The sequence below is a fragment of the Drosophila simulans genome, chromosome X, assembly GCF_016746395.2.
Source record: "Drosophila simulans strain w501 chromosome X, Prin_Dsim_3.1, whole genome shotgun sequence".
NCBI classification, from domain to species: Eukaryota; Metazoa; Arthropoda; class Insecta; order Diptera; family Drosophilidae; genus Drosophila; species Drosophila simulans.
Genome location: NC_052525.2, coordinates 10,984,917 through 11,010,831, shown reverse-complemented (window position 1 = coordinate 11,010,831; position 25,915 = coordinate 10,984,917). Strand labels below are relative to the sequence as shown.

At 38.4% G+C, this 25,915-nt stretch overlaps 1 protein-coding gene across 1 annotated transcript; it reads right to left on the bottom strand.

Moving 5' to 3' along the window:
* Positions 1–165: 165 nt before the first annotated feature.
* Positions 166–25,915, bottom strand: LOC6725680 (TWiK family of potassium channels protein 7). The gene is made up of 8 exons (XM_002106648.4): positions 25,229–25,915; positions 3,225–3,386; positions 3,032–3,155; positions 1,676–1,825; positions 1,179–1,370; positions 1,008–1,123; positions 853–945; positions 166–794 (listed from the first exon to the last, which is right to left on the bottom strand). The coding sequence occupies exons 1-8, from the start codon at positions 25,469–25,471 to the stop codon at positions 639–641; spliced, it is 1,236 nt and encodes a 411-aa protein (XP_002106684.1). The 5' UTR covers positions 25,472–25,915; the 3' UTR covers positions 166–638.

Genomic DNA, 25,915 nt, shown 5'->3' with positions numbered 1-25,915 from the left:
AATGATCAAAGGGAAAAATCACTTGATAAATTACTTAAAAAATCACTTGAAAGACCACTTGAAAAATTACTTGAAAAATCACTTGAAAAATCACTTGATAAATCACTTGAAAAATCACCCTTTTGAAAATATGTACATATCTCTTGGGTTAAAAACGCTTGCAGATTGTTGAAGTCTTTTTCTTGGTTTATTTTTAAGATGACATTTATGCATGGTATGGACAAGAGTTACGATTAAGATTACCAATAACCTAAGCTACCTCATACGGTTAGAATTACTCAAAAAAAAAAAGATTTTCTATTACTATAGATATTAAATCACCTGCCGTGCTTTGCATGTGTGAGTGTGTGTGTGTGTACGTATGAGCAATATTATTGCCTAGACATTTGACTATATAATAGCTATAAGTACGGACACTAACTTATGGAAGTCTGGCAGTGCTACAGTAGCCAGTGTCCACTGTAACATGTGGTTGACGATCGGCAGCCTAACTACAATTGATATTTCGCTTGATATATATTTTCTTTGCATTTCTGCCCGCTCGCCCAAAACTATGCAGCACTTTTCATCGTTGGAAGCTCTCTCTCTCTCGCTGTCTGGTTTCTTTCCCCCGATTTTTGGTTAATATTTGCATAATCCTAAACGGAGGACTCGTAGATGACGATCTGCAGGACCTTCGGCTTGTTGTTCTGCGCCTCCTTCACCTCCTTCAAAATGGCATTCGTGATGGCTTCCAGGGCCGCAATATCGGGACTGTGCTCGTTCTTCTTGCTATTCCATTTGGGCATGGACACCTGGTGGTACACCTTCATTTAGTATCGTATGATTGTGTTTATTTGATGGGAATCATACCGTAAGCACCTTCTGCAGGGCTGTGTAATCCAGGCCCGTGCCCGCTGTTTCGCCCAAGCGACGTAGAGTCTCCGCCATGGGACCAGATAGCTCCTGGAAAAGGGTTAAATTTGGTAAGTAATACAAAGAAAATAGTGCATACTTGTAGAACCCACCTGCAGCTTGGCCCAACTGGTGGCATATTGCCTGCGCACCAGCTCAATGATGGTCGATGTCAAGGCCAGGCCAATGAGAATATACAATGTGCACAGTAGCATGTAGTTAGGTTTCTCTGAAGAGTATGGCAAAATTAAGTAAATACACACTTAAGTGCTCCTACAACCTACTTGGCACCAAATCACCGAATCCGATGGTTGTCATGGTGATGAAACAAAAGTAGAAGCCATCGAAGAATGTCCAATCATCTTCCCAGAGCAGGAGAAGACCAGCTCCAGCGGCCAAGTAAACGCCCAGAAAGCCGACGGCCAAAATGGCATAGAACCAGGTTTTGCCAATAAAGTTGGTAAACTTTGGTTTGGCTAGTGGGTTGATATAATAACATATGCATTTATATGATTAATAAAGTATTCATTCAGCTGCAGCGTCTTCACGCATCATTGCAATAATTGCACAAATGAAATATGCTCAAAAGTCAACGGTGCGTATGCGTAATGCTTTTCAATGCAGCCGCATAATTATCGCTCATACGCACTGTGTACGCTTCTGTTTTTATTCCTATGTTATTATTGTATATTACCATTTAATTATCACTTTAATTTGGGAATTGCTACCTACATATACCTGTAATTTTCAGTAGCTTTTTTAATATGTTTCAGTTACTTACTGGGCATGTGTTTGCCAAACACAGAGACTGCGGTAGCAAACAGTCGACCCCAATCGGCAATCACGGTGAGGGTGAACGGGATGCCGATGAGGGCGAAGCAAATGCAAAACACCCGACCACCGGTCGTCACTGGCACAATATTGCCATAGCCTGAAATATTTGAATTATAAAAGTAATTCATTAATTTAATCAGGCTTACAGAAAATATTTAGTTTTTTTGTCAAAACATTGGAAATAAAGGTCAAAAAATGGATTGTCATACCTCGTTGAGTTCGTATTAAAAATTCTAATCAAACTGCATTTAAAATTTGGATTTCTAATTTTTTGCCATTTTTCGCAAATTTTGATGATGTTACCCCTTACCGAAAATGCAAAAATCGACCCAAAAATTGATTTTTCGACATCCTTCAAAAAGTGATAGGGATAGTTAGTAGAGGTAATTAGCTGCTCAAAACAGTTATTCTTTTATCTAAATGACAATTTTCAGCGAAGATATGACGAAAATTCCGTTTGTAAATATGAAGTTTTTGGCAAAAGCCGAATTTTGTACATCAAATAATCAGTTTTTTTGCCACAACTTTAAAAATAATAGCCTGAAAATAAAATGTCATACCTCGTTGTGCTCGTAATTAAATTTCCAATCAAAATGTGTTCAAAAATTTAAATTCTATTTTTGGGCCATTTTTTGCAAATTTTGATGATGTTACCCCTTATCGAAAATGCAAAAATCGAACCAAAAATTAATTTTTCAAAATCCGTCAAAAAGTGATAGGGATAGTTAGTACTGGTAATTAGCTGCACAAAAAAGTCACTCTTGTACTTTTTTGACCATTTTTGTATAAGTTATGATAAAAACACACTTTGTATAAATCGTATTTTTGCCCAAAAGTCGTTTTCCAGATTTAAAGGAATAAAATATTTGGTTTTTTGGCTACAATTTTGGAAATAATAATCCAAATATGGATTGCCATACCTTGTTGAGTTCGTATTCAAAATTCTAATCAAACTGTATTTAAAATTTGGATTTTTAATTTTTTGCCATTTTTCGCATATTTTGATGATGTTACCCCTTACCGAAAATGCAAAAATCGACCCAAAAATTCATTTTTCAAAATCCGTCAAATAGTGATAGGGATGGTTAGTAGAGGTAATTAGCTGCACAAAAAAGTCACTCTTGTACTTTTATGACCATTTTTAGATAAGTTATGAGAAAAACACCCTTTGTATTCTTTTCGATATATGAACATTTTCAGCCAAGTTGACACCATAGCTCCATAACACCGTAACTTCCACACTTTGGTGGACCTTGTTTGTTATTTTAAATAATTTATTAATAATTTAGGATGCATCGCTCACCTATGGTGGTTAACACAGTCGATGAGAAGAACACAGCTTGCAGGATGCTCCATCGCTCGTAGGGCTCTGGAAAGTCTTTGTCGGCCACAATGAGTAGCCCTCCCTCAGCCGCCTGTTGAACGGCCTGCAAAATGGGTTTTGTTAAATGGTGTTAATCAGTGGTTAGCTTGGGGTTTCCCATAGGGGTTCCAACCGCTTCATATTTGGCCAGCTCGAAGGACAACAGCTCGTCGAGATTGTGCACTTCGGTGTTGTTCAGTATGGTGTGCAGAAAGCGCTCTCTGTGCGTTTTCACAATATCCTTCAGATGCGAAAGGCGCTCCACTTCCGCAGGACGTTCTAAATGGCGAAATATCTGAAGGAAATGTGTGAAAAGTTAGCAATTACATATTTTAAAAATAAACTAAATAAATAAGATTTATTTGGGGAATGCAGAATGGGTATTTTCCCAGCATCCAATACAAACGCATTCGAATTCCGCTTAATGTTGAACTTTCCCCCGTGACCTTCGCCCCCACGACTAATAATAATGATGAACAATAACCTAACGATTATTTTTAATGAGCCAAAGAGGAAGATGAAAAAATGCCCATTCAGCGGAATTCGAAATGCTATTGTTTGATGTTCTTAAGTGATGGAAAGAAAACGTAAATACAACAGAATCCAATCTTCATTCAATTTCTCGCACATCATCGCTGGAAATTTGTTTAACTTGTAGTATGTTGTTTTCGATATAAAAATAGTTTGTACAAATTGATTTCGAGTTTTATTTTTAACAGCAAATCGAAAGGCGAAGCAGCCAGCCAGCGAAATGTTTGCAAAAAAAAAGAAAAGACAGAGAAACCAAATGAATTTGGAAATTCAATTTAAATGTGTCAGACAATTTTTCTTCGGCTCACACACACACACTGAAAAGAAAATGGGGTAAGAAAGATATATGGGCAGCCTTGAGTGACTCAAAGTGTTTCCATCACTTTCCATGACTTTGACAGAGTTGCCAAATGCTTTGCATTCCACGCACGTCTCCATTTTGATTAATTGAATTGGTTGCCCAGTTGCACATTTCTGCACTTGGTTAATTAATTCCCGTCCACCGAAATCAATCCCTCGACCAGCTCCCTGACCAATTTAAAGGCGACAAGTTGTCCAACCTCCAATGGAGCCATCTCATACATATACACACAGATAGATAGATAGATATACTTGGGGCAGGAGCAGGGATACAGATCTGTAATTTGGTTCGCTACATCCGCAGACAGACGAACAGCTGAAAGTTTGCGTCTGTGTTTATTTCTGTGCCGGCGCATAAATTATAATTATTATTGGACATGGGGTTATCCTGGGCCCTGCCCCATCTGCTGCCTGACCACTCGGAAAACAGGGGGTTCCCCTGAGTTATGATAAGTGAAGGTTTGTGGCAGGGTGAGCTGCACTCCGGGCAGCAAAAACGGTGGCTGGTGTTGGTACTTTAAGATGTATCTACAGATTAAGATATGCGGGTACCTTGAAATGTATCTGCAGGTTGGAATATGCGGGTACCTTAAAATGTATCTACAGATTAAGATATGCGGTTACCTTAAAATGTATCTACAGATTGAAATATGCGGGTACCTTAACATGTATCTGCAGGTTGGAATATGCGGGTACCTTAAAATGTATCTACAGATTCAAATATGCGGGTACCTTAAAATGTATCTACAGATTGAAATATGCGTATATAAGTATTTGTTTTAACTACAGCTTTTTATATGTTATAAGTAAGTAAGTAACTATTGCTATTACATTATACTTTGTAAATATGCGTGTGGTAAGTTCAAACTAGAAAAGTGCTCTACAAACCATACAATTGGGTTAAGCCCCAATCCAAATTTATGACAAGTGACTCTTTCCACCCGTTTTGCTCGTAAAATCACTGTTTCGCAAAGTGACTTCCTGCCCACAACTCTTCGCCGTGACCGGCTTATGGCACTTGTCACTTTGTCACCCCACTTTGCACACCATAAATCACAAGGAGCGGAGCCAGAGTGGGGAATCCCCAAGCCCCAAGCCCCATGCCCCATGCCCCATGCCCCATACCCAATTCCCAACTCCAGATCCTGAAACCCCTGACCATCCCAGCCATCATCATACATGTGCCGCAATTAACGCACGACATATGGAAATAATGGAGTGCTCCAAAATGACCACCTGAACTGGACTTCATGGTATACACAACAGAAAAATTCTAAAAATTCCTAGATTAAATAATTAACAAATAAATGATATTGTATATGCTTGGTTATATTCATTGGTTTAGTATTTACTTGGGTTATAAAGAAATCTATATATCTGTAAACTACTTAATCCATCTATAGATATCATGTAAGCTATATAGATACGATTTAAGCTATCTGTAAAGATGTTCATATATATTTCTGTAATATTTATGTAACTATATTTTCTTTCAGCGTTATTCCGGACTTTTCGGGAGTGGCAGTTAATATAGAAGTAAAGCTGGCAGCCCAGCTAATCCAGATTGACAAACAAAAGCCCAGAGACCGGAACCAGTTTCGTAATCCCCGCTTTTACAGCTCCTCCCCTTTTTGTTTTTTTTTTTAATGTCCACTGCGATTTCTCTTCATTTACAAATAACAAAAATGGAAAAAAAAAAAGAACAAAACCTAGGAAGAAGAAACCCATATAAAATGTTGCTCGGCTGCCATAAGTATGGCAATAATGATGTGCGCGCCCATTTAGCGGGCGATAATTCATTTCCGCCGCGAGCGCCCCGAAAAGTGGGCTACGGTCAGTAAACAATCCGTAGACTGGACGGCAGCTCCAGTTCGGCACAAGGTCACGGATTGATTCAACACACCATCCTCTGAAGGATTCACTAGAGGGGCGCAGGATTGACTATAAGCAACTTTGGCATACGAGGGTCATGTTTCGGGATCTATCAAGGCTGAACTTTCGGTTGAGCAGGGGTTAGATATATAGATAGATATAGGAAATAATAATTTAGACTTTATTTGAGTTATAAAAGTCATATATATATCATAACTGAGTATATATATAGCATATATGAGTTGAAATTGTAGAAATAGAGCAAGATATTCATATATCTTCATATGAATATTGTATCATAATATCATATCATCATCATATTCATATGTATTATCAGAAATATGTAACCATATATTTCAGTTCTTATAGGTCTTATATAAATCATATCATTCAGTTAGTATCACTGAACTTACATACCCTTTGTTTAAAAGCCCAATATCACAATGGCCCAAGATTTATGCCTCAAAATCAACAGCAACAAAGTGTGAATTGCCCAAATAAACGAAATGTAGACGGGTTCACTCAACGCACTACGCAAAAAATAACAATAAATCTTAACCTTGCGTATTTATGATTATTTACCAGAAGCGCACATTATTGCGAGCGAATGCATAATAAATATAAATTGGTATTATTTATTGAAAATTAGTTTCATGGGCGGCAATGACCGCCAGTTGCTCCCAGGACCCTGACCCAAGCTAGGAAAGTCTCTCGGCCAGTCCTGCCAAAACGGAAGCGTTGTGAAAATGTGGAAAATGCGGAAAATGTGGCAAAGGCGGAAAATGTGGAAAATGCGAAAAACGGACAGCGGCGTCTGCTGGGCGCGCTTCTTGAGCTTTTGATTTCGCAGCAACCTTAAATAATGTTAAAAAAAAAAGAAACTTCTTTGTTTATGGGAAAAGGGAAAACATTTTCCCACATTTTCCGCGCCGCTGCTGTCGTTCGCGTTTAAAACCGCGGGCGTCTTGTTGATTTTATGAGTTTATGATTTGATACCAAATTAGACATAATTTCCACAAAACTTGTTGTTGCACGCATAAATCGCTGTCAGTCCATTAAGTTTTGATTATTTATTGAGTGCGCCGCGCTCGTCGCAATAAAACCGAATGGCCTGAGGGCTCTTAACGCGAAGATCTATTGTAAGATTTTAACGATCGAACTTGTTAGGCGATTTGATGGCAGTGCCAAAAACTGGGGCATCCACACTTTCGGTTAGTAACTGAGTGAAGGATTAGGACTTAAAAGGGTGTATATAATGTCAAATTAAGTATTTATGAGATACAAATCTCAGGGGAACCTTGCTTCATAGGGTTGCAAATCCTTGAAGACCTTTTAAACTCATAAAACTGAATAGAAGTGAGTGTGTTTTGCTTCACTCACTTTAATAAATCATTCTGCATGGTGTGACTATTATTTTACAATAATCAACTTATCCTCAACTGAAGCGTAATAAATTCTTAGCTGAGCAGCAGAATCACAGCACGGCGGCACTTGTAACAGTTGGATTCCACGCAAAAACACTTCCAGGCAAATCCCCATCCGCATAGTATAGTTGACACACACACACAACGGCAGAAGGCCCAATTATAATGGTAAATGTATAAACGTTTATGGCTTTTTATTGCTAACGGCACAGCAGCCCGACGAGGACCACCCGCCGCTTGGCCCACTCCGTGCTCCATTCGCACCCTGGCCCACTTGACATATTTATGCGTAATTATTATGGCCAAGGCCGAGCAGCACAGAAATATAAAATAAAAAAAAAAAGATAAAAAAACAAAAACAGCAGACTGAAATCGAATTAAAGTCCAAAAGGAATGATAATGCCGGACTGTGGACTGTGGACTGTGCCCCACCTGCGGTTAATTAACCAATTCCGGACACAATGGCAATGGCCGGCAAAAAGGCGGCGGGTAAGTGCCATTCCTGATTCCTGGAGCGCCGGTTTGGATGTTCGTTTTATGCTAATGCCATCGCCTGACCCACATCGGCCATCGCCAGCGGACGAAGCTCATCCATGGGCTGGGCATGGTGGTAGCTACCAGAGATTGCCATCGCTATCATCGGGTCTAGACTCTAGACCCATTCAGCCACATGGCCAGGATGAGCACTTGATTTGCCATCCAAACGAACCGAATGAAATGGGAAATCATCAGAGGAATTGGAAATCAGCAGGAATGGTCAGCAGGAATGGATGGATGGATAACAACTGCAATTACTTGTTAAGTAGTTAGAGATGATGATCTCTTTTGGCAAATAGCATATTCAGTTTCGAATCTAATTAGTTAGTTTTCAATTACTGGAATATTTCCAAGTAAAAAGCAATCCACCAAATCACTTGACTCAATCTAAAGCCGACTTTAAGCTCTGTGCGCTGCTTTTGGGTACAACAAATCATAGCAAATGCGACGTGAGTGGAGGCACAGTCAACTCAACCTTTGACCCCTCCGCTCCCCCTCAGAATGACCCACCCTTTTTGCGTGTCCATCAGCACGTGACAAGCCAATGGAGAAGTTGAAAAGCCACCAAAAAAAAAAGAGGAAATCGCAGAGCTGGGTGCCATTTGCATGGCACAACAACAAATCAGCTGTTGGAGCTAATATCCATATACATATATATACATTTTATACACTCCAAACACACGTGCCCCCGCCCACCTGACTGCCAGTTTTGCTTCATGTAAGTTCCGCCTTTGATTTGTGCGTTTTTTACCGCTCCGCGTCCGCGATTGCGAGTGCGAGTAAGCCAAACATGGCAGCAGAAAGATTACGAACGTGGGATCGGAATGGAGGTCTTCGGATTGCGTGCCACATGGAAGGGCATTACAAGGGGATGGTGGGGTAGGGGTAGGGGCAGGGGTAGGGGGAAGGGGAAGGGTGTGGAGGCGGAGGCTGGCGATGGATGCCACTTACGATAGTATGCGATAGTATCGCAGAGCTTGCCACACAATATATATTGCTTGTCTACCTTTACGTATAAAAACGTTGCATACAAATAAAATACAATATATATAAGATAATATAATTTATAATAAAGTTTATAAATAATATTTGAAAGCTTAGAAATAGCGTTAATCCATGCTCCTCTCTAGCAACTTTGCGTGTGCCAATAAGAGAGATTCGTGGAAATAACAAGAAAGTTGTAGTTGCGCCCTAAATATGCAGTGTTTAAAATTGTTATATACCCATTTTCGGAATCAGGCATATATAATGAGTCATGAATTTGAACTGGCCAAATTGGACAAATCCCTGGACTCAGTCTCATCTCTAATAAATATTTCGAGATCATAGCTTCTCAAGTGTCTTAATGAGCGAAACAAGAAATAAAAACACACATAATGATTGTTCGAACATAATGAAGTGTTAGGCAAATTTCGTGGACAGCCAAGAATGATAGTTTTTTAATTTTCTAATTATGAGCTGGTAGTATTATGGCATCAGTATTTTATTTTTCTTTTTGGCAACTGTCCATGGGGAAAAAGGGGGGCGATGGGCGCTGACTTTTGATTGACACTGTGTTGTGGCCAGCTGCCGGATGAATTTGTTGGCTAATGAGATTGCTGTTCTTGGCTTGGCCACGATGATTTGTGGCTTTCACTCGCGCATATTTCACTTTATTTCATTTCATTTTATTCTATTCTATTTTATTTACTTTCAATTTGCAAGCGATGGCATCATTTCAAGCCATGAAACTGATAGCTTTGCTGGCCATAATAAGTTGGCCAAAAGAGTCTGCTATTTAAGTTACCACATGCATATGTAAATCATATGGGCTTGTTATTTTATAAACAATCTAGCAAAATGTGCAAGTAAATGCTGTCAAAAAATGTAATTTAACTTAAGAAAGTTACACATAAATCCGCAGCCAAGGCGCCTTAAGTCCAAGACCTACTAACATTGTCTGAACTTCGCTGGCAATTTACATAATCGACTTGTGTAACTTTCATAACTCGGCACCCCAACCCCGCCCCCCTTTTCAATAAGTTAAACTTTAATGCATTTTGCCGCTTGTCAAAGTTCAGCAAAGTATTACATACATCTATTTACTTGCTGGTGAGTGCGTAAGTGTTTTTATTGTTTGCCGCCTGTCGCTCACTTCTCTTCTTTTTTTTTCAGCTTCTTGCCAAGGCGGAAAATATGCTGAGTCGCGGCAAACTTTGGCCCAAACGCCGGCACACGCTGCGTATGCGCATTATGTGCATTTAGCGCACACTCGCGGCCACACACAGAAAGTCACCATCAATCAACGCCATTTCGACATGCAAAAATGTTGCACGCAACTTTGCCGCGGAAGTGGAATATCAGCACATATCAACTATAAGATACCCATTAAGTTAATTATTTATAAATAGCATCAAGTTGTACATAAGTTGGAGAATCTAACTTAGCAGCAGGAACATCAATGATCTTCTGCTAAGTTTTAGTCAGCCCAGCATGCCCTGTTGATACCCTGGGCAAACCTTTTAAGCATCTGCTTCTTCCTCTGCGTTTTCCGTTCAAAATTGAGTTGCTTCGACTCGGAATCGCGTGCTGCCTGATGTCTAAGATTATGTCGACTGTCGACCTGCGGGAAAGGAAGTAAAACAATCAAAGCCGCGTCAATGTTCAAGTGAAGGTAGGGGCAAATTGGCCCAGTTGAAAGTTGAGGAGTTGGAGCTGGAGGAACTGGTGGAGCTGGAGGAACTGGTGGAGCTGGAGGTGGGTTAATGGGGCTGAGGTTGGCTTGGATTTTGGCTTAGCAGTGATTTTGGTGCAGCACGCAAGGCGCCACAATGGCCGGGACTAAAAAGTTGACCGAGTTCTAGTTCGCCTGTTTTTTGGCCAACAACTCCTGTGTGTTGGCTCCTCTTGCTGGCATGGCTCTTAACTGCTGGTAATTGGTGCGAATGACGGTGAAAGTGTATGCGAAGTTAGTTTCTCTTATGCCAGGGCCAATAAACAATATTCCTTTAGCAGCACATAAACAAATTAATTCACAGAAATTGATGGAATAAATATATAGAGATATTAGACTTGCCAAAGTACCCATAGAGCAGAGATCAAAGTCAGTTGCTCATTTAGCTGTCTTCTAGTAGAAGCTATCATATGCTAGAAATCATAATGAGCATCTGGATTCGATCACATGCCCATCGATTCTTGCTAATAAAAATGTTGTATTTCCATTTATAGATCGCATTTAGGCATTATAAATGCATGCATTTAAATAAATTGTGATTTAAAACTTAAGTGTTACTGATATAAAATTACATTTTACATACAAAAGAGCATTGATTCAGTCTCTATGCAAATGGTTACATGTTTTCCTTTCCGTTAACTGAAGTACTTGCCACAACTCCGTTTCAATTATGCTAATTCGGCGTCGAACGTTTTGTTATAAGCCACTTCCACCCACTTACACTCACCTACAAAAACCGCAGAATACAAAAAAAAAAAGTGAAAATAACAAGACTTTGCGAAGAGCAAGAACAACCAACCTTGACATGCCAACTCCACATAAAATTGTTTGGTTCTTTCCATGTTGATTTTTGTTTTTCTTTTTTTTCCTTGTTGCCAATTTAAATTTCACACCACAAATTCGTTATTTTCGAGCAACGAACGAAGCATTATGCTAAGCAAATAAATAAATCAAATCGACGGCAGCGCTAGTTTATTATTTTAATTTGCGCTAATAAATTGTATAAATTATTAATGCCAGCACATTTTCAATGGCCAGTTTGTTTTGGCAGACATACGGCCAACAATCATCATCATAATTATACAGCGATTCTGCAAATAGTTTACAAATGATTTTCAATTTATTTCCGCGAGCTGGAAGCGCGAACGAGAACGAAATCGAGAAAAAGTCCGATGCAAACAAAGAATTCTTCAAATTTATTTGCTTCACGCTTAAAGATAGAAACCGAAACAAGAGGGGGGGATATGTGGAATATGCTACATGGTAGCATACAAAAAATCACGCATACGCATATTACTCATACGCCTCGTGCGCCGCAAGAAAAAAAAAAGAAAATAAGAAAACAAGGTGAGAACGATGCGAACAAGCAAACAATGCGGAAAAATGAAAGTGATAGTGATGGTAGGGGGGGTGGGGGTGTTTTAATTGTTGCTATTGTCAAGGGGCGTGTGCGATGTGCCCCGCCCACAAACAGTGACGTCTCTCCAATCGAAAAAAAAATAAAAAAAAAAACTGTGTGTGGGATGAGTTTAAAAAATCTGGATGAAAAGCACGAACATTTAAATGGCAAATAAATACTGTGCAAAATGTAAATAGTGTCCGTCTGGCGGAAAATGCAATGGAATTTCCTTGGCGACGGAAAATTGAAAATGACTGGCAAAAAAAAAAAAAAAAGTTTACAATTTCTTGGAGAAATCATTTCGTTTATTCCAGCAAAGGAATAGTTATTCATAGGATCGAAAAGGGAACTTATATTATAACTATATAAATCTGCAAACGCTTATTTACCAAAAAGTTTGCAAATAACTTTCGCTGAAAAAAAAAAATTCGTGTCATATCCATTTCTCGCACTTTTAAAGTACATAAATTCGCCAATTTTGGGCCAGATTTATATGGCGGCCCAGGGATATATAAATAATAAATCGCATCGTGTATACAAACAATTAAAAGTAAAAACTGATAAATGCGATGAACCAACTGGCTGGGACATTAACGATTGATTGATGGATCCAGCTTTCAGCTTTCAGCTTCCAGCGGATCGGGGCTAACTGCCCCATGCACTTCGGTGACCTGGATCGTCTGTGCATCCACTATATATCTATACTCATATATGATCTGTGTACACAGTCGCTTTGAGTGTGTGCAAGTTAACGAGTTTCCCCAAATGACTCAATTCGATGCATATTTATATCGTATTTTTGGATGGCACACGCGACGGAGGAGCAACTCTCGATTTTTTGGATATAAATTCATTTCACACTTGGCGACTCGACGCATAAATCTGTCCCATACTTGTCACCTGCCTGTCGCCGCATAATTTGTTAATAATTTTACGGCTCTCCAACTCGCAGCAAACACCCACCCATCCACTTGATGTGCATACTTTCATTCAGTTTGTATTCATTTTCCTGGCCGCTGGCCAAAAATAATTTGTATCTCGTGCCACTTGACACATGTAAAACCAAAGGGGGCCGGCTCATTCTTGCGTGTTAAATTGCCGATGGCTTTCCACTTTTGCGCCCTCGAAAATGAACGATTCGATTCGATTCGATACGATGGATATGACTATGACTGGCGATTTCCAACTGATCTGATCTGTGTTCCCGTTTTCGGTTGCAAATTGCGCAAATGCCGCTTTGTATGCCACATGCGTGGCAAGGATGAGGGACTTTCGCTTAATACACTTAAACACTTCGAACATACTTTGTTTATTTACACGCCCATCTGGCAGCGAATTGCCAGGATTGTCATCCTTTTGTAATTTAGGCAAAAGTTTCGGGTTGCGCAAATCGAGCGTACATGATTGGAATTTGCAAGAAGGTAGGTTTTAGCATTAGCAAACCAAATCAAATGGACTCTAGGTATTTCAACACTTGTGGTCAGAGTGCACAAAGCAAATAACTCAATTTATGTAGCAGTCACCAAATATATATATTTAATTATACATAGCCACAAAATATATATAATGAAAAGCCGACAGACTAACTATCTTTTGTAACATCGCTTGTTTTCGCTTGTCTAACCTTTGAGCCTGATGGCTGGCCAAGAAAATTTGTCAAAATATGCTGCTAATGTGAACCTGACGTGATTTTCCAGCGTTCCACGAAATGAATTTTCCTCGCCGCGCTTTTGTCCTTTCGCTCGTCTACGTCTGTAAAATCCCAAATAAGAAGACTTTACTCGTTGAGTTTTTGTAAGAAACTGATTTTATTTGGAAATATCTTCGGTTTAACTAGGTGACATGAGAATCGCATCTTAAAGTAAATGGCCTACGCAGAGGCCTAAGTAAATAGTCCCCGCCTTATCGAGGTCCCACGCTCGGGCACATCTGCCTATCTTGAGCGGCGAGGACCTTATCTGTGGTCTCCCGCTAAGGGACTATTTTAGGAGGCGGGGAACGATCTCAAGTGACTGACTCATGTAGTGTGCACATGTTTTTGAGCAATGCACCCATGTCGCCTTAGATAACAAAATCCTAAATATAATTTATCGCTCTCGATTCATTTACATAAGATATGAACGGAGCCCAAAATTGTAAGTCTTTAAATATATTCGTGTTCATGTGTGAACATTCTGCCAAAGGGCCAGCAAAGCTGAGATGTACATTAGTATATTAGTTGCATTTATAACAGCAGTGGACTGTATTTATTTGATATATGTTCATTTATTTTGCAACTAAGATTTCAATGGGCCTAGTTTTTCTGGCTTTTAATTTTATTGGATTACAATTATGGTTTATATTATTTTTAATTCAACAATTTGTACTCAATTAACTTATTTTAAACATTTTGCTTTTTCTATGTAGAAGTACATTTTCTATTAAACAACGATATAGTGGACTGTATATTTTTATTTGTTATATTATTTTATTGTTTATTTACTATTGATATTTATAGTACTGGCAACGGACCTGCAAAGGTTATTGCTTGCATTCTTTGTTGCACAGCACATTTCCGTATGAAATATATTATTAATACTATCATTAGTATTAAAGCAATAATTAATCCAGCATGTCCGGAAATATGATGGAAATGTAAATCTTTCAATTTTTGATGGTTCTCTTTCATAAATTTAATTTCATTATTCAATCGTTCAAATTCCTCAGTATGATTTAATATTGATAGTTTCAGCGGATCCCAAATAATCTTCGGCACTTCACTAACTTCTCCTATATAAGGTGTTGATAATAATTCTTCACTTTCGGACTGAATGTTATGGTGGGCAACTAGAATTTTATCGTCGGTTCTTGCCGTGCAATATGGCGCAATGCTTAAAACTCCTTGCTGAGGCAAATCAAACAATTCAATTTGAGAGCCAGTACATTGCAGACGGACTTTTGAATTCGCAGGAACCTTAAACAACCAACTACTTTTCTTTTCTAACTCTACCCAGTAACTTTTAGAGTCGACTACTGTTTTATAGATGCAGTTCGCCGCTTTATCTGGCTTTAGAGGCTGAATCTCACATGCATTATCATTCGCTGAATTCCAGGGCCAACTTCCTTTGCATATCATCTAAGACTAGACTACATTGCTCTTCAAAGCTATGAAGTCTTTCGCAAACTTTCCTCATACTTTGTATAAGCGCATTACCCTTTGTTAACATTTTAAAATATGGATCCATTTTATAATAGATAACCAAATTCCAAGAAGTACTCACAATCTCAACATCTCCTAGCGGGTCTAGATATATTGCTGAGGTTTTATTTATTTTGTCTATAGAATATCTTGGTGTTATATCTTTAGGTAATGCGCTAGAAACTTGACAACTTAACACAAACAACAACATTGCCATAATGATTCCGATCTTGGACATTCCCGATGTCGCTCTAGTTCGTCTTTTTGGCTCTTGGTCAGCCTCATTTTTGTCAACAGACTTTATTCCTTCCAAGGGACAAATTTTAGTAATGGGTCTAGTGATATATCCTTCCTGCATCTTTACTTTAGCCACTCGGACCTTATCATCATTCCCCTTATGCACCTTTTCCACCTTTCCTAAAGGCCATCTTGCAGGATGACAATTCTCATCCTTTAATAAAACTATTTGCCCTTCTTCTATATTAGGAATTTCCTTTTTCCATTTATTCCTTTGCTGGAGCGTATGCAAATATTCACTTTTCCACTTAACCCAGAAATCTTTCTTCATTTTTTGGATAAGTCTCCACCTATCCAAATTTCCGATTTTTTCATCTTCCATTGGTTCGACTATTTCTAAAGGTGGTCTTCCAATTAAAAAATGACCTGGTGTTAAAACTTCTTGTTGGTCCTTCTCACTAACTATAGTGTATAATGGCCTTGAATTTAAGCATGCTTCTATTTGACATAAAAGAGTTGACATTTCTTCGTAAGTCAAAATAGTGTCGCCGATTATACGCTTTAAATGGTATTTCATTGACTTAACTCCAGCTTCCCAAATACCTCCGAAGTGAGGTCCTGCCGGGGGAATAAAATGCCAATCAATCCTGTCCTTTTCAAGCTGCGCTGCAATCGTTATATTTTCTTGTATTGCATTAAATAACTCTTGATCTAATTTTCTTGCAGCTCCTACAAAATTTGTTCCGTTGTCTGAATAGATATTGGAACATTTTCCCCGTCTAGCAATAAATCTTCTGAGTGCTGCTAAAAATGCGTCTGAAGTTAGATCGCTTACCATTTCTAAGTGTATGGCTTTGGTGGCCATGCAAACGAATACAGCAACGTATCCTTTAAATGTTTTTTGGCCACGATTTTTTGAACATTTAACATAATAAGGACCTGCGTAATCTATTCCAGTATTAAGAAACGGGAATGTCATCGTCACTCTATATTTTGGCAAGTTACCCATTATTTGCTGAGCTGTATTTTGTTTATATCTTGCACACGTTACACATTCTCTTAAATACTTTTTCAACGAATTTTTCAACCCGAAAATCCAATACTTTCTTTGGATATAGTTTCGCATTAGGTTTATCCCTCCATGCAATGTTTCCTTATGAGCATTTTTTATTAATAAGCTTGTTAGGTGGCATTTTTCTAAAATGATTGGATGTTTAACATTAAATTCTGCATTGGAATTTTGCAATCTTCCTCCAACTCTTAGAACCCCATCCTTGTCCAAAAATGGATTCAATGACAATATTTTATTATTTGTCTTGATTTCCTTTTTGATTTTAAGGCACTTTATCTCTTGCCTAAACTGGTATTCTTGTTGTTTCTTAATAACAACTGTTTCCGCTATTCTTATCTCCTTTACTGAAATAATTGATGAATAGGCTTTATTTCTTGTTTTCATCTGCACGAATCTATTTATGTATGCTATTATACGTATAAGTTTTTCTATACTGGAATACCTTTCTATTAATTCGTAAATAGGATCATCTATTTTGTCATTTAATACCGTATTTATTAAGACAGGTTCTTCTACAGACTGCTGCCGAGGCCAAAGTTCTTTTGGGTCTGCTAGCCATTTCGGACCTTTCCACCAAAAATCACAGTTGATCAACTGGTTAGAATCCACTCCCCTGGATGCTAAATCTGCTGGATTATCCTCTGACTTAACATGATTCCATTCAGTATTTTTTAATTTCCGAATGTCATCCGTTCTTCTTTTTATAAATTTGATCTTACTTTGACCACTGTTAATCCATGCTAAGGTAATCGTGGAATCACTCCAAGCATAGATCTCCATTATATTGTCAATTGATCCTTTTAGTCTTTGGATTAATTCACTAAGCAGGTGAGCTGCACACAGCTCGAGTTTGGGAATTGTCTTCCTATTTTTTATAGGGTTGACTCTACTTTTGCTAGCTATTATATTAACATGAGGTCCTACTTTAGCATAGACTACTGCAGCATATGCTTTTTCGGAGGCGTCCGCAAATCCGTGAATCTGAATGACTGAAGAACTGTTTGAATTAATCCATCTTGGGATTCGAATATTCTCTAACAATAATAAATTTTCTTTATATTTTTCCCAATAATTTTTATCTTCTATGGATAATTCCTGATCCCATTCACTTTTATTTATCCAAAGTTTTTGAATAAAAAGTTTTCCTGAAACCGTGACTGGTGCCAACCATCCTAACGGATCAAATATTTTTGCTAGCGTTGATAACACCACGCGCTTATTTATATTTTTTGATTCATCATTACAATTTACGCTGAACTTAAATAAATCATTTTGAGGTTCCCATTTTAGTCCTAAAGTTTTAACACATTCATTTTCGATAATATTGAGAACCTTATTGTCCCCTGTGTCCTCCACAGTGGTTAATATTTTGGAATTGTTGGAAATCCATTTCCTTAAGTTGAATCCAACTTTCTGCAATTCATGGAGAATTAATGTTATTAATTTATTAGCTTCTTCTACCGAATCAGCTCCAGTCATTAGGTCATCCATATAGAAATCATTCCTAATTATTGCACTAATAACTTGGTTTTTACATTTATCTGCAATATCTACCAGAACCCTGGTAGCCAAATATGGTGCAGATGCAGTTCCGTAAGTGACTGTGGTTAATTTATATGTTTTAATTTTTTCTTTTGGAGAATTTCTCCATAAAATATATTGATATTTTTGATCATTATTATCTATTTTAATTTGTCGGTACATCTTTTCAATGTCTGCCGAAACAACAAATTCCCATTTTCTCCATTTAATAATAATGTCAAAAATATCTTTTTGAACTCGTGGCCCAACCCACATTATGTCGTTCAAACTTTTGTTATTCGTAGTTTTTGCTGAAGCATCAAAAACTACTCTCAATTTGGTCGTAAGGCTTGAATCTCTAATCACTGCCTGGTGCGGTAAAAAATATTTGCCTTCATCACTCACTTCAATCATGTGTCCTAAATCCATGTATTCATTCATGAATTTAGTGTAGTCAACCTTAAGTTTTTCATTTCTTTTTAGTTTTTTCTCCAGATTCATGTAACGAGCTATCGCTTGTTTCTTTGAATCTCCTAAGGTGACATCCTCCTTGAATGGAATTGACACAATGTATCGCCCATCTGAATCTTTTTTTGTCGTTTTGATAAATTTATTTTCACAGATTTCAGACTCGATATCATCTTTTTCTTCTTCTTCCACTTCCCAGTAGCGATCTAACTCTTTTATTTCTATTGTTGTGGCTACAATGGTTTCTTTTCCTTTGGATTTTTTACATCCAGAAACTATCCACCCGAAATCAGTTTTTTGCCCAAGGAGACCGTCTATTTTTATAACTCCATTTTGCAGAATGTGAGTATATACGTCTGCTCCAATGATTAGATCAATGCGACCCGGTTTATTAAAATCGGGGTCGGCTAATTTAAAGTTCTTCCATTTTTTCTGATCAACATTAATCGTGTTGACTGGAAGTGCCTTCATAAGTTTTGGGAGAATAATTGCTTCAATTTCTAAATTTTTCGGAGAATTTCTTATCGAAATAACCGCTTTGTGCTTGGAGATGCACGTTCCTGTGGAAGATACTCCACTTATTTCAGTATGAGACCGAAATTTTTTCAATTTTAGAATCTGTGCAGACTCTTCTGAAATAATTGTGCTTTGAGAGCCACTATCAATCAATGCTCTTAATTGTTCAAAGCCTCCATACCTCGACTTTACTTGAATCAAGGCCGTGGCCAACAAGGCTTGACCTGTTGTTCTACACGTATTCACTTTTTCTGGATTATGACCTGCAAAGTGAAGTAACGTGTGGTGAGGTTTACGACAAGTCGAACAAAGCTGCTCGCTTATACATTTTTTACCAAACGGATGCCTCAGACATCTTAGGCAAATCCCATTTTTTCTTACCCAGTCAGACCGTTCTGCTGGATTCATTATTTTAAATTTATGGCATTGAATTAAATAATGCCCTGGTAGTTTGCAATATGCACAATTGTCACTATAATTTTTATTCTTGTTATTATTAATCATTTTCTTTACAGGTTTTACTTCCTGTGAGAATGATGATATAGAATTGAGCCTTTGCTCTAAAAAGTCCATGACATCAGAAAGTGCCTGTATTTCTTTTGTCTTTTTAACATGGCTTTCATATAAATTGAGTGATTCTTTATTGAATTTCCGAAGAATTATGTGAGCGAAAATTGCATCCACATCTTCTGGTAATTGTGCCTTTAATTTTATAATATAAATTGACTCGTTAATCGTGTCAATAAATGTCTTTATTTGCTTATTGGATTCTAAATTTAAATTTGGCATATCCATAAGCCTATTCATATGATCTGAGAATATGTTTCTTTTATTCTCATATCGCTTGGTCAAAAACTCCCAAGTGGCTTCATAATTTTCTCCAGAGCCGAGCAGTAAATGAGTAACCACATTTCTGGCTTCTCCTTTTAATGCTGACTTTAGATAATTAAATTTGAGAGAAGGACTGAGATCCTCTCTCACATGTATGAGCTCTGTAAAGAGTTCATTAAAAAGATCCCATTCTTTGGAATCACCAAAGAAAGTGGGAATCTGTATTTTAGGCAGGGTTGGTAACTCCTCCGCCTTAACAACCGTCGACATTTCAGCTTTATTTATTGTGCCACTGAGTCGACTATTAATGGCTGTAAGAATATTTTGTTTGTCAAATTCAAGTTCGCTAATTTCTTCTTCGAATAGCGAGCTATCAAAATGACTATTCACCTGTTCAATCAGGTTATCTATTTTATGCCATAAAAATTCAATTTTATTTTTCCTTATTTTAAGGAAATCTGGACTACTGTCTATTAGTTTAGACGTATCTTCTAGATATACTCGAAATTGGCCAACATTATTTCGAAATGCCTGCTCTACTTTTAGAGCGTTGTTTTGTGCTATACCCTCTTTTTCAGGGTGACCACACATTTCAAGGTTTAATGTAGGGGGAGGGTTTGATTTAGGGACAGTGTTTGATTTAGGGAAAGTGTTTTCTACCGACTCGCCCTTAATTTTTTCATTTTTATTTTTAATTTTTTCTAACACCATCATTATTAAATCATACTGCTTCGTGTTAAAATATTCATGATCGACAACGCCGATCTTTAACAAATTGCTATGATTAGCAATGAAACATTTTTGAAGCTCATTTAATTTTAGAATTTCTTCATCTGTTAATGTTGGTTTTACTTCCAACTTTCTAATTTCCAAAATAATTTCGGACTGCTTCTTAAGGAATTGAATAGTCTTTTCTGACATCATTTTGAAAATTTTTTGTAATTTCTTAATATATATAGTACGTGTATATGTATTTTATATGTATTTATATATATATGTGTGTTTGGATAAACAGAAAATTCTTGTTTTGACTTAGCTGATGTCGTTGTTGTTGCTGCTGCTGTTGCTGCTGTTGTTGCTGCTGTTGCTACTGCTGTTGCTGCTTCTGCTGCTGCTGTTGTTGCTGCTTCTGCTGCTGGTAGAGGCTCCTTTGAATTTGACTTCCTTCTCTTCTTTAAGGCTCCGTCGATGTTTAAAGATGATTTTTTTTTTATTTGGCACGTTTTATTATTTTTGTAGTCCAGTCAGATTTTTTTTTTTTTTAGCCATTTATTTCGGCATTTATGCTCTTTTGGCATATACACTGCACTCTATTTATGAGCTGATTTAATGCTATTAGAGCATTTATAAGGCACTGTTTTCAGGCACTTTTTATTTAATTTATGCTCTTATGGCATATACACTGCACTCTATTTATGAGCTGATTTAATGCTATTAGAGCATTTATAAGGCACTGTTTTCAGGCACTTTTTAATTTCACAATTGCTGATGTATGGCCTCAAGCACGCCTTACCACAATTTATAATGGTACACAAAGCAACCTTTAGCTATAGACTATAAGGTGCTTGTTTTAAAACATAAAAGATTCTTTTGTATCTTTTTGCTTTTTATATTTATACTCTGTTCCTTACCTTTGGTAGGGGGAAACAAGAGTCACTTATTTTTGCTACCTTTAGCTGTAAGATGCTTAAAGGAGCTGGCCTTTCTCTGAGTTCCTTACCTTTGGTAGGGGGAAACTGCAGAGTCGATTAAAGGCTCGATTGACCAAATGTAAAATCCCAAATAAGAAGACTTTACTCGTTGAGTTTTTGTAAGAAACTGATTTTATTTGGAAATATCTTCGGTTTAACTAGGTGACATGAGAATCGCATCTTAAAGTAAATGGCCTACGCAGAGGCCTAAGTAAATAGTCCCCGCCTTATCGAGGTCCCACGCTCGGGCACATCTGCCTATCTTGAGCGGCGAGGACCTTATCTGTGGTCTCCCGCTAAGGGACTATTTTAGGAGGCGGGGAACGATCTCAAGTGACTGACTCATGTAGTGTGCACATGTTTTTGAGCAATGCACCCATGTCGCCTTAGATAACAAAATCCTAAATATAATTTATCGCTCTCGATTCATTTACATAAGATATGAACGGAGCCCAAAATTGTAAGTCTTTAAATATATTCGTGTTCATGTGTGAACAACGTCTTTGCTTTTCCTGCTGCAAACATCCGCGTTGGAAATGCGGAAAAGCGTCTATTGAGCCGTGCCTAGTTCCTGACTTTTGGCTTTGCCTTTTGCTGTTTTGGCCTGCGTTCAGGGCCAAGAAGCAAATTGGCCTCGATATGAAAAATCATTTCTGGGCAGGCTTGGATGGGTCAGTTAATCAGATAACACCAGCAAACACATGAGACAATCCACATATAAGACAAGACAGCAGGGGTCAAGCAAATAGTTGTCCTAAAGCCAAATACTAAAAAGATTACACAAAAAATTCCAGATTAAATAGCTTAAATAATTTATATTGTAACTTTAAAAGAATAATTGAAATGATGAGAATATTTACTAAACTCAGTTAATTTTGCCCAATATCTTTTCATTTTTTCTGTTTCCTTTTTATTATTGTTACATATTCCCTTAAGTCAAAATAATTATTGCTGACAGTTGCTAATAACTTGACCTTAGCTGTCCAATGTCCCATGGACAGAAAGGGGAGAAAGTGGGAAAATGGGTTGGGTTGACTTGAGTCTAATTGGCCGTTTTGTTGTTTTGGCCAGCAACTTAATTCACTCGGCCTCTAACTTTTTCCGCCGGACAACTTTTGACAAAGTGAAATTTTTCACACACGCACACAAGGACACAGAGACACACACAGATAAAGGGAGAAAGCTCACACATACGTGCAGGGAATCGACGACGCCTTGAAGTATGCTACAAAATGCTAATTAAAATGATTTATGGCCACTCATCCCACGAGTTTTTCTCCTTTTTTTTTAGCCATATGTGAAAGGGAGGCTGTTTGCTGGTAATTCGAGACCCACTCCCCTCGATCCCCTGGGAATTTGGCTTAATTAATAAATAAACTTGCTGTCGTGGGGAAAAAAGGAAGCGAACGCATTAAATAGATAAATGTCAATTGCTTCATGGCCAGCTCGTCAACAAAAGCAATTAAAACTTTATGGACTTGTGCCACCCAAAAAGTGATTTCACTTTAAAGTGGCTCATCTCCGGAAAATGGAGACAACCAAAAGGATGACGCCATCGAAATATTGTTTAAATGTTTAAAAAACAAACATATCAGTATCTTAAAAATTGTATTATTTAATTTGTGAATTTAGTAAGCTTTAGATACTTATAACTTATTAAAACTAACAAAGACGCTATTAATAAACACAAAACTGTATACTTTTACCCAAAATCCAAAGATCATATTTTAAAGTTATTTATATTTTGTTAACTTCTTAAACTTTTGTTAAAACCAATATCGAAGAAAACGCGATGGGGTTCAAAAGTTTTTGTCGCTGGTCAAGTGACCGAAACTGATTTCCGGCATGGGAAAACATAGAGGAAAAACTGTGCGAAAACTTGAATGACATGTGATATGCTGATGTGGACACTTCCGCTCACGTCGCAGGATTCATTTCCGTTTAAAGGGTTAAGTAAGTGGATGCGAAATTGCAAACCAAAAGTTGCCAATATTTTGTATGCCACGTGGCACCTAATTTAAGAACGATTATGATTTGTAAATTGCCATTTACTCATATAATTTGTATTTCAACAGCTCAAATGCATTCAGTTTATGAGGATGAAGAAAAAGATCAAGCGACTGAGGCCTCGGGAAATCGGAACATAAAACAAATGCCATTCACCATGTGAATTTGAATTCGAAATAAGTTTGATGAGCCATTTAAGTGAGAAGTGCGCATAATTGGCCAACATGTGGTGTGTGGCCAAGAGATTGAAGGGTCCCGTCCCGATCCGTTCGTCGGAAAATTCGGCTAGGGCGTGGAATGGGGTGGGGATTCCTCGACAATCCATATGAATGCGAATGTGTTGCCTGATTAATGCACGGCTCTAGTTGCCAGAAATCTGCGCAAATCGCCCGATATATCAGCGAGGTGTTGATTGGGCCAAGATAATGCTCTGCGATTTCCCATTCGATGTGGCCGAGAGGAAAATATCGAGCAACTCAAGGCGCCATGAATCATCATTAGTTGCCAAGGCGGTCCGTCGATGGAAGTACATTAAAATAGAGTCAATTTGCTAACAACATTTAGTTTAAGTTCGCCAGCTCAAGTCAAATTAATGATAAATAACTTAACATCTTTAGCTAGATTCCATAGAAATCAACTAATCTGCGCCTACTTAAGCACAAGTAGCCTGCTTTAGATGCTATATAGTGATGGCTACCTCCATCGTATATCCTCTATATATATCAGACATTCTCGATAAGCTTCGACATTCAGTCGCTTGGCTCATTTGGCCCATCACCCACACCCTCGTATCCGTTTCGCAGTGGCCAATTGTTGTAGTCCGCGGAAATTGAGAGGCAATATAACAAATACCCAACCGGCACGACACTTGGCCATATGTCAAGTCGTGGGACACAGCAATTAGGACTCCTGGCTGACTCCAGCTACTGCTCCGCGGATTAACTGCAGCCAGTAAGTAGTAGTTTGCAGTCGTGGACAACTGACGGCATCAGTTCCAAATACACATACATATATGTACTAGTATATATGTATCTATAACTTGGCCAAGAGCTGAAACCACGACGTCATTGGCGAAAATGTAAATGTTTAGACAAGGCCAAGAAGGCCTGGACGTGGTCCACATGATGCACTGCCTCCTGCTCCGCCAGCCAGACAGATTTGGGCGTCTGGATATGTGGCGATATGTGTGCAGTGGCAATTAGGGGAGGCGGGGCACTTAAATGTACAAAATAGTTTTATGACTTAATTTTGGTCTAATTTTTACTATTTCCCACTGCAATAAATTTGCGCTCTGTTTGGGTTATTGTTTTTAATCGCATTTGGTACAGTGTGCGATCGTTGGATTCATAATTTAAGATTTAACATTTAATTAAATGTGACAGCATTTATGGGTCCAATGTTTTATATTTGATTGGCTTTTTAAATTTGTTGGCATTGGAAGGATTTTAAATATTTCTTTTAGGCCCAGTTAATTCCCCAGCTCGATTGGTCACTGTATTTATGTGTGTTTTGCATTTCTTTCTTGCTCCAAACAATTTGAACGCTAGCCATTTTTCGGCTTTTGGCCCAACAACACAAATCATTTTGCATGTTCGCGGCAGCCGCAAAAGGCGAGCCAAAGTGAGGGGGTTGGTGGTAGACGAGGGAAAAAACAAAAATAAATAAATAAAAACATATTGAAAATAATTAAATATTTGCCTAGTTATGTTCGGGTCTGGTGGGCACCGAACTGGGCACACACGGCGCCCCCACCATCCCATCCCGCCACCACATCGCTTACCAATCCGCCCACGCCGCAGTAAATGGACAGGGAGACGAGCAGTCCGATGTGATTGAGCGCCGACTTCCACTTCATCGACTGCCAGCAGGCGGTGCTCCTTCGTCCGCCGGCAGATCCCTTGGCCACGCCACCGCCCTCGGCGGCATCCACACGGCGGTCGAGGTGCTTGAGCTTCTCCAGCAGCTCGGTGCTGGCCTCATCCTGCGAATCGTACTCCTTCACCGTCACCTTCTTCATGGGCATTCTGCACTCCGTTTCTGGTTGATTTGGCCGGCCTATGCCCAAATTACTTGTGCTATCATTTAATTGTGTATTTTTTTTTATAACTATTTAAATTCTTTCTTTTTTTTGGTTTTGGTTTTCAGGGGCCCGGGCCGCCTTGGTCCTGTGAGTCCAACATTTCGGGGGCACGTCTCACGCAAAGGGGCAACTTTTGAAATGTTTCGCACTCGCGCCAAACGATCTGGAATTCGACGCAGCCCCAGAATCCCGAGGAGAACCAACCGTCAACAAGTCAAAGTTGCGACTGTTTTGCTTTTGGCGCTGCATTGGATACGCAGGGCTCCCCACGAAAGGTGGCCACTTTGGGGGCAAGCATGTGGCAACGTTGGCAGCGAAACGGAACGAACGTAAAATCATTGAAAAAATTGGAAATAATACATACTTATAATAATACGAATATATAAA